Source organism: Apis cerana, linkage group LG11 (genome assembly GCF_029169275.1).
Source record: "Apis cerana isolate GH-2021 linkage group LG11, AcerK_1.0, whole genome shotgun sequence".
NCBI classification, from domain to species: domain Eukaryota; kingdom Metazoa; phylum Arthropoda; class Insecta; order Hymenoptera; family Apidae; genus Apis; species Apis cerana.
Window position 1 is genome coordinate 13,073,060 of NC_083862.1, and position 8,258 is coordinate 13,081,317.

Consider the following 8,258-nt stretch of genomic DNA (forward strand, 5'->3'; position numbering starts at 1 on the left):
TTTAAGGTAATTTTGATTATTTTGTTGCAATTTAAAAGAAACTTTTTTAAATAATATCTGGTAAACTAATTCTTATAACTTTTTTAGTAAAATTAATTAATAAAATTATAATTATAATTAATAAAAATTTTAATAAAAATAAATTTGTATAAGGTTGCACTGAAGAGAGTGTTCTTGATTACATATATTAAGGTGAAAGCAAATGGACCATTTTTCTCCAAACCAAAGTTATAATAATAAATATAATTTTTCCATATTCATAATAGATTTTAAATGCTATAAATTTTTTTTACTTATTTAGATTTAAAAGAAAAACATTTTTTAAATTTTCGATAGAGGCTCGGAAAATTAAAAATCATTATTTTTCCTATTTTTTCTTCTACAATTTCGATCAATAGAAATTTAAAACAATTTCTTTTATACAATTTATTTAATAAATTAATTCTTTTAACATTTTAAAAAAAATTTCAAATCATTTGATCCAATTCTAAAAAAATTATAAAGAATGTGCGAATGCATTATTATATCATACATTTTAAATTTATTAGAAGCTATAATAATAATAACAATAATATTATTATTATTATCATTATTTTCATATCAATAATGCAAATTTTGCAAATTTTTAATTATGTCATTATTTCAACAAAATTGATGATATTATTTATGTATCCTGTTTACTTTGAACTTGATCAAATCGTAATTTGTTGACATAAATAACAGTGTTATGAATAATATTTGTTTATATAATATTAGTTCAAATGGCAATCGTATAAAGATTCAAGAAATTAATCCACTGTATAAAATTAATTCAATTCACTTTTTTTTTTAAACTTTTATGCGATTATTTTTTACTAGTTAACCAATATTGTTGTATAAACAAATGTTATAAACAATAATATAAACAAGAATGTTTATTAAACTCCATATATATCGCATCTGAATATTTCTTTTCCGCACTATAATAATAATAATTTCCGTGTTATTGTTCAGGAGCATAAAATGCCAACCAGCCAGGTCAGGTGTAATTATCGTCAGGTGACTGTACCGTCATAACTGTAATATTACTATTGTTTACTATATGGTGGTATCCAGTTTATTGTTTTATTTTTCACATTTTGGTATAGCTTACTTTAAGTAACTTTTAAATCCTTGGTTTACAATTTATAATCGGCTTTTCCCATTGTGTTTAATTATGTGGTTATCCATTAAAAATATTTTTGACAGAAATAAATCATAAATAACGGATTATAACGTATTGGTTAATATTTCTGAAATAACCTAAATAGCTATTTTCTATGTAAATAGCTGGTTAATATATAAATTTTTATAAATAATATTATAAATAATATAAAATTTTTATAAATAAATAGATTAATATTAATGAATAATTTTTTATTAATATAATGTTAATTTTTTTTGATCCTTCATTTAATTATTATATTCATATTTACATTTTTATTATTATATTTATATTTATATTCATATATATTTTTTTATTTAATATTGCAATATACGTTTTTTTGAAAAGGATTGATAAAAACTTTAGATTTTTTTATATTTCTTTAAATAATATCGATAATGATGCTGAAACAAAAAAAATTCATAAATTGTTGATGATAGTTGAGGAAATTTATATTGCAAAAATTTTATTTATAAATTTTATGTTAATATACGTGTAAAAAAGCATAATAGAAATGTAAGGACTCGTTATTATAGAATCTTCTGTTAATACATGTATGCTTCTTGGATTGTTAAACAGATTTGAAAATTGTTTGATTTTCATTTGCATAATGATTGCGAAAAATAAGCAAATACTGAATAATTCAAATGAATATTTTCTTCCACACGTGATTTTGTAAGATTCCTATAAAAATAATTTTTTTTCTCCCTTTTTTTTTCCCACCTCTTCCTTTACTTATTTTTATAATTTTTAAATATTAAATATTAATTTTACAATCTTGATATATTTTTTTCCAACATATATACATATTGTTGTGGAATTTAACGAAGATTCAAGAAAATTAATAAAAAAACTAATTTAACCAGTTCTTTCGTCATTTTATTTTATAAAATAATTTATTATTAAATACTTCTTATTAAAAATACTACTTTTTTTATGTTAAAATTATATCATTGTGAAATAAAAACAAAGAATCAATATACAATGCTGAATAAAATTGTATAAACTGTTTTATAATTATTTTATATAATAAATAATTAAAATTAAAGATAGAAAATATATAATATATTTTTGTTGTTTAAAATCTTATATTGCAATCTTAATATAATTACAGTCTTACAATAGAATTATTTTTATAATAAAAAAAATAAATATTAAATATTCAAAAATAAATATTATTCCTTCAAATTTGTTGGATTCGAAATATTTTTATTTATTCAATTTTATTTTATTTTTTATTTATTTTTTATATTGTAAGAAGAATTAATTTAAAACTATTATAATTTAAAATATGAATAAATATTATAAACAATAAATATTTCATTATATAAAATAAAAAATTCTTATTGCAACAAATATTTACAATTTTTATTTAATTTTTCATTTAAAAAATTCAATGTTAATTACAACTTATTATTAATTGTCTTATTTATTAATTATAAACAAATAAAAAGAAAAACTTTTAAACATTTATATTTTAATATCATTGTATGACATTGTATGACATTGTATGACTTTAACAATTCAAATTGCAACCAATAAGAAAAATGTCCTATGCGATGGGGTAGGGATATATCGAAGAGAATTGGTTCCTTAAGGGATCCTTCAACCCCTCCCAAAAATTAATATACCTGTCCACTGGTCAAGATTATAAAAGGGCGAACATCAAGGGTATGCCACTTAGTATTTACCAAGTTTCCTTACGCTCAAAATCTTTGTTCGAATTTTCTCCAATTTCATCTCTCAGTTTTCCTAATATATAGTAATCAATACGAAGTTTAGTTTTATACAGTTCACTTATCCACATGCAGTGCGCCCGTTTCAAATATTTTGTTTTAAGTTTATTCGAGATAAAATAAGACAGTGTTCAAGTTTAAGACTTAAATATATAAGAAAAAAAAAACATTACTACATGTGAAGAAGAGGTAAACATACAACACAGTTAAGGTTATTTGTCGCGTTCGGTAGCATGTTTTGAAAGACTTCCCACGAGAGACGAGATGTAACGTGACGGAGATAGGAATGTTGTGTATATCACGTGGCTCGAAATAGTTTTACTATTATATGGTGGTGATGAAGTTATATTGTGTTAAATTAAAACTTTTTTTCACGATAATAATTTTTACTCGATAATAATAATACGCGATAATATCTAATAATAGATAATAATAGATAATAATAATAATATTTCTTTTCATTCTTCTAATAGAAAATATCTAATAGAATAAAAGATCACGCATATTTAATAAGTCAATAATAATTTATTAATTTATAATAATTAATTAATTTATAATTTAAAGTCACTAATAATTTAACAAGTGTTTTATTATCGTGCGCTTATCGAATATTAAAAATTCATAATTTTTTTCAATACTCTTAATTACTAGAGATTAAATTTTAATTTTGGAATAAACTTGAACCAATATAACATCATTGCTTTTATCGAAATGCCGCGAGAAAATTCGGTTTCATAATTTTCTTATTTTTCATAGTTTCTTACTATTCGCGGGTGATATATTCTCGAACACTTATTTCGCGCATAGACTACTTTCGTTCACAATAGTGTACAGTGTGAAAAAGTGATATATTTATCCTTTCAGATGTTATAGAATCGGATAAAGTGAAGTTCGAAGAATCAAGAGATTCGACGAGCGGATCGATTGGGGCGGCTGGTGGTAGCAACAAACGTGCTAAAAACAAGAAGAGGCGCGAAACGCAACAAGAGTTCACGCACTCTTGGGTGGTTGGTGCACTGAAAGGACACACGGGGCCTGTTCTCGACATGAATTTTTCCAGTAATGGAAAATTTATTGCAACTTGTGCTGAAGGTATGTACTAATAAATTAAATAAAAATTCGTTCATCGAGAGGCTCTATCGACATATTTTTTTTATCGCAAAATTTCTGTATTTTCGCGAAATAGTATAGATAAAAGTAAGAATCGGTAACGCGTCTGAAAGATTAATTTTTTTTTTTTTCAATATATCAAACGAAACGTTTATAGTATTTTATTTCGATAAAGAAACAAGAAATATATCGTTAAGTAGAACTTATTATTTAATTAGACGATATTTCGATCATCTTGAAAAGTTGTAACGAATTTGAGAGTTCTCGAAGAGAACTCGTGAGTCATAAATCGAACGAATGAGATTCATTTTGGAGATTTTCCGACGATGGTTCGCTGCGCCATTGCAACAATTGCCGGTATTGCGCGAGAAAAAGCGATAAAAAAAGTTATGTCTCCGATAGAGCCACTCGAAGGACGATCTCTTGTGTTTTTTTTTTTTTTTACTTCCGTTTTTCTTTTCTTCGTTTCTTTCCGTCGGCTAATATAATATGTGCAATTCCGTTATAGTAGAATAATTTTTTTTTTTTTTTTTTTATTCGAGATAAATACTCCGGACTTTTACTCGTTGTTTTTCATCGATGACGCGATGAGCTTTCTTTTTCTTTATTTTTTTCTTTATTTGCATGTATCATTGCTATCCGTATTGTTGTGCCAGTAACAATAGTCGATTTCTATCTCTGCTTGCACCGTTTTCACGATTTACAATTTTTATACACTCTCTTGAAACGTTTTTTTCTTCTTCGATTCGATTCATGTAGTTATCCATCGTGTTGAAGATAAACGTAATCGTGCAACGATATAAATTTTTATTAAATTATTGACATTTTTAAAATTAGCAACGTAAAATCTGTTTTTTGAGATACGGTTTCACATTTATCTCTTCGGTAACAAATTTATTTCTAAGTACTACTCGTTATTTTTTTCGTCTAGTATTATTCTACGAATAAAGGTAGATGGATAAAAATGTAGGTCGTTCGAGTGAAATCAAATTGTCAGGTGTCCGTGCTTTGGTTTTTCGAAAAATATCAATCTGTCTCTATTGCTTTTTACTTGTATCGTTCGCTTTGGATTTTATGCATACCTATTATTGTATTGTTCTAATTATTAAGACTTATTTGCGGGAGGGTTAATTTCGAAAGAAATATAAAATAGATATTTTTCTTTTTATCTTCTTATGTGTTATCGATCCGATCGACTTGGAGAAGAACGAACATATAGTGAAAGTGTAAAAATAATGGAAAAATCACTCGCGCCTAACGACTACTTTCACTATTTCATCTTTGAAATCAAAACAAGATCAAATTCCCCGATTTCTCATTGCTAGTGATACCAGATATTCCAATTTATTTTAATTAATTAATCTTCGTTTTTATACTTATATCTAAAAATTATCGTTGGATCTTAGGTCATTAAATTAGAAACAACGAAGCATAAAATGCATAAAATCAAACTATTCTCTTAAAATTGAATTTATTTTAAACTTAACCTTAAAAGAATTTAAGAATTTTTATACTTTTAATCGTCTCTCGTTTTACGTACGTTTCAACGCATCCTGCGCGCGCATCGCGTGAAGTATAGATGGATTTCGTAATATGGCGTCGTGTAAGGGTTAAAATATTTGAACAGCTCATATTGTGTCATCTCCTTTAATGGTTCACATTGTGACGATCGTGGGTGACCCGTTGGCCATGGAAGATTTTCGTGAAGCCGATTCGACTTCTCGTCCGCGCCGAGTTTCTCTTCTTTCGTTTCTCCCGCCGTGTTTAACCTCGAATCCACAATCGGAGGCACATTGTGCCACGTGTATATACGTGCGTGTAGAGAAGATCACAGAGCATCGTTAATACGAAATACGAATAATAGGAGTGGTCTCACGCTTTTTCATTGTTCTTATAAATTCTTGGAATTATAGATCTTTTTAAAACTTTTAAAAATTCTCCGACGTTTATTTTTAATCATTTTTACATTTGAATATCATTTTCCAAGAATAATTAAAGAGAATAAAATTAGAAATATTTACATAACAAAATAGTTTGATAATTACATTAGTTGGATAACTTCCATCGAAATCATTTGCCTAATTTCACGCGAAATATTCGTAGTATCGTTGAAAGATTATTCGGTAATTAATGTGAGTCATCAGTCATGCCTTAACCGCGAAATCGCGTATCATGAATCATTCTATCTTGGATATCCCTAAAGCAAATAATCAATGACAATCGTGATTTTATTACGTAGCAATGATGAAAAGAGCAATCTACGTTGTAATGTTCTTTCCGATTATTCTGAATCGACGATTCAAAAAATGATCCCGGGATCGCGAATCTGATCCAAAGTAAACTTGAAATTGTTCGTAGGTTGGGATAAATTTAGAAAACGGTTAATGAACTTGCGAGCAATTTTTCGAATCATCATTTTTTTTTTCGATTTATATTCTTCAATTTTTCCAATTATCGATATTTTTGCGATTAATAATTTAACGTGTTGTTGTTTTCTTTCGATGATTCGACGATCGAACATTTTCGTAACGCGAAAGAAAATTTTATCGATAATAAAATATATAGTACAATAGTAGTGTAGTTTAGTAATAAAATGTCGAAAATTTATCATTCAGAATAAAGCATATAAGCGATCGATCGATTATCTCGAATTTAATTCTACGAAACGATATATAGAATTCGGGGCCAGTGGCTGGCTAAGTTGATGCGTCGCTATCACCTTTCCGATGCACGAACGTAACAAGCGCGGTTGTAACAGCCTAATAATAGCGCGACGTGGGAAATTCTCTGGCCTTAAATCAAGCCCACACGCCGAGGCGATTACTTATGCTCGCACGGTGACTCGATGAAATAGCTCCGTCATAAGCCAATAATTCGGCGAACAAGATTATCGAATGATCAATCAAGAGTCGCGCTTTCTCCAATGAAATCTCGTTATTACACCCAAATTCTTGGTTTCGACCACTTTTAACCGATACCTCCTATTTTTATATTGAATCTTATCTTTTGTTCTATCAAGCCCGATAAAAACATGATGTAGCACTTCATAAACGAATGGTTTATAATCGACTCGTAACGTTTTTTTCTGTAAAAGATGCTCGAGATCGTTAAAAATCGTCGTTATATTTCCTTCATATTTATCTGTTTATTATTTTAACTCGAGAGCGATTCGCTCTCGTAACTTTTAATCGATCCGTCGCGTTGGCAAGTTTCGTTAGACTTCGCGGTTCCCTTTCCCCCACTTTGGCCATTATTCAGACTCGCGCGAAGGCCGGGATTTCCTCGAAGAATCGAGGAACGCATCGGATGATTTCATTAAATGACGCAACGGTATATATCGAAGCCGGTCATTCCTGCGAATGGGGATACCGTATTCCGTTATCCGAGTCACCGTCTCTTTTTTCGTCCCTTTTTCTCTCTCTCTCTCTTTCCTTCCCTCAAACGTACGGGAATCCTCGCACGATCGTGTCGCCCTCTTTCGAGAAACCGGCGAGAAGCTTTATTGCAACGCTCGTCCGACGTCATTTTTTTGCGTCAAGGAAACCGATAAATTCGATACAATAAATATTTGTCCCGGAATTTTTTAGAATACGATTAATTTCTGACGTAATTAATCTAATTTTATTACATCGATTTCTTGGTTTCGTTTCGTCAAAATAGGAAAATCGAAAGGAAAGTTTCTATATTTCGTTCTCTGTTCGAGGTTTATTCTAGAAAAATATTAAAATTGTAAAATTCAAGAAATGTATGCACGTCCATAAGAAAGTACAAATAATATTTGCTATCAATTGTATATAAAAATTTTTTCGTTCTCTCTCGAAATCTAATAAATTTCTCTAACCCGAGAAAGCAATTTCGTACATATCTTTAAAAAATAAAAAGTTTCTTCGCATCGCTCCTTCGTATTTTTTCTCTCTCTCTTTTCTTATTTCATTTCTATCGAAAAGGATCGTGTTGTTTCTATACCGCTAAAAAACAGAGAAAAGAAAGCGACCCTTTCCACGCGTGACGCGTTTGGCGAAAGTTGCGTATTACTGAATAAACAAGAAGCGTTAAAACGGTTCACCTTTTATTGGCCGCCCGCTTTTTGTGCTTTGGCCTGTAACGAGAGCGCAACGCTGTTCGATCATGTTTTTTTTTTTTTATTTCCCGCCATTAACTCGGACGAGAAATGCTCGAAGATTCTATCTGATTACTCGAGAAAGGCTTTTAGAACCAGTAGAATTTTT

At 28.6% G+C, this 8,258-nt stretch overlaps 1 protein-coding gene across 4 annotated transcripts in view; it reads left to right on the top strand.

Annotated features, from left to right (window-relative positions):
• LOC107995090 (transducin beta-like protein 2) overlaps positions 1–8,258 on the top strand; it is a 43,820-nt gene that overhangs the window by 12,232 nt on the left and 23,330 nt on the right. For all 4 annotated transcript variants that reach the window (XM_062082059.1, XM_062082060.1, XM_017052333.3 and 1 more), the window contains one exon: positions 3,784–4,011. In XM_062082059.1, the coding sequence (XP_061938043.1) occupies positions 3,784–4,011 (228 nt within the window). The remainder of the gene's footprint in view (positions 1–3,783; positions 4,012–8,258) is intronic.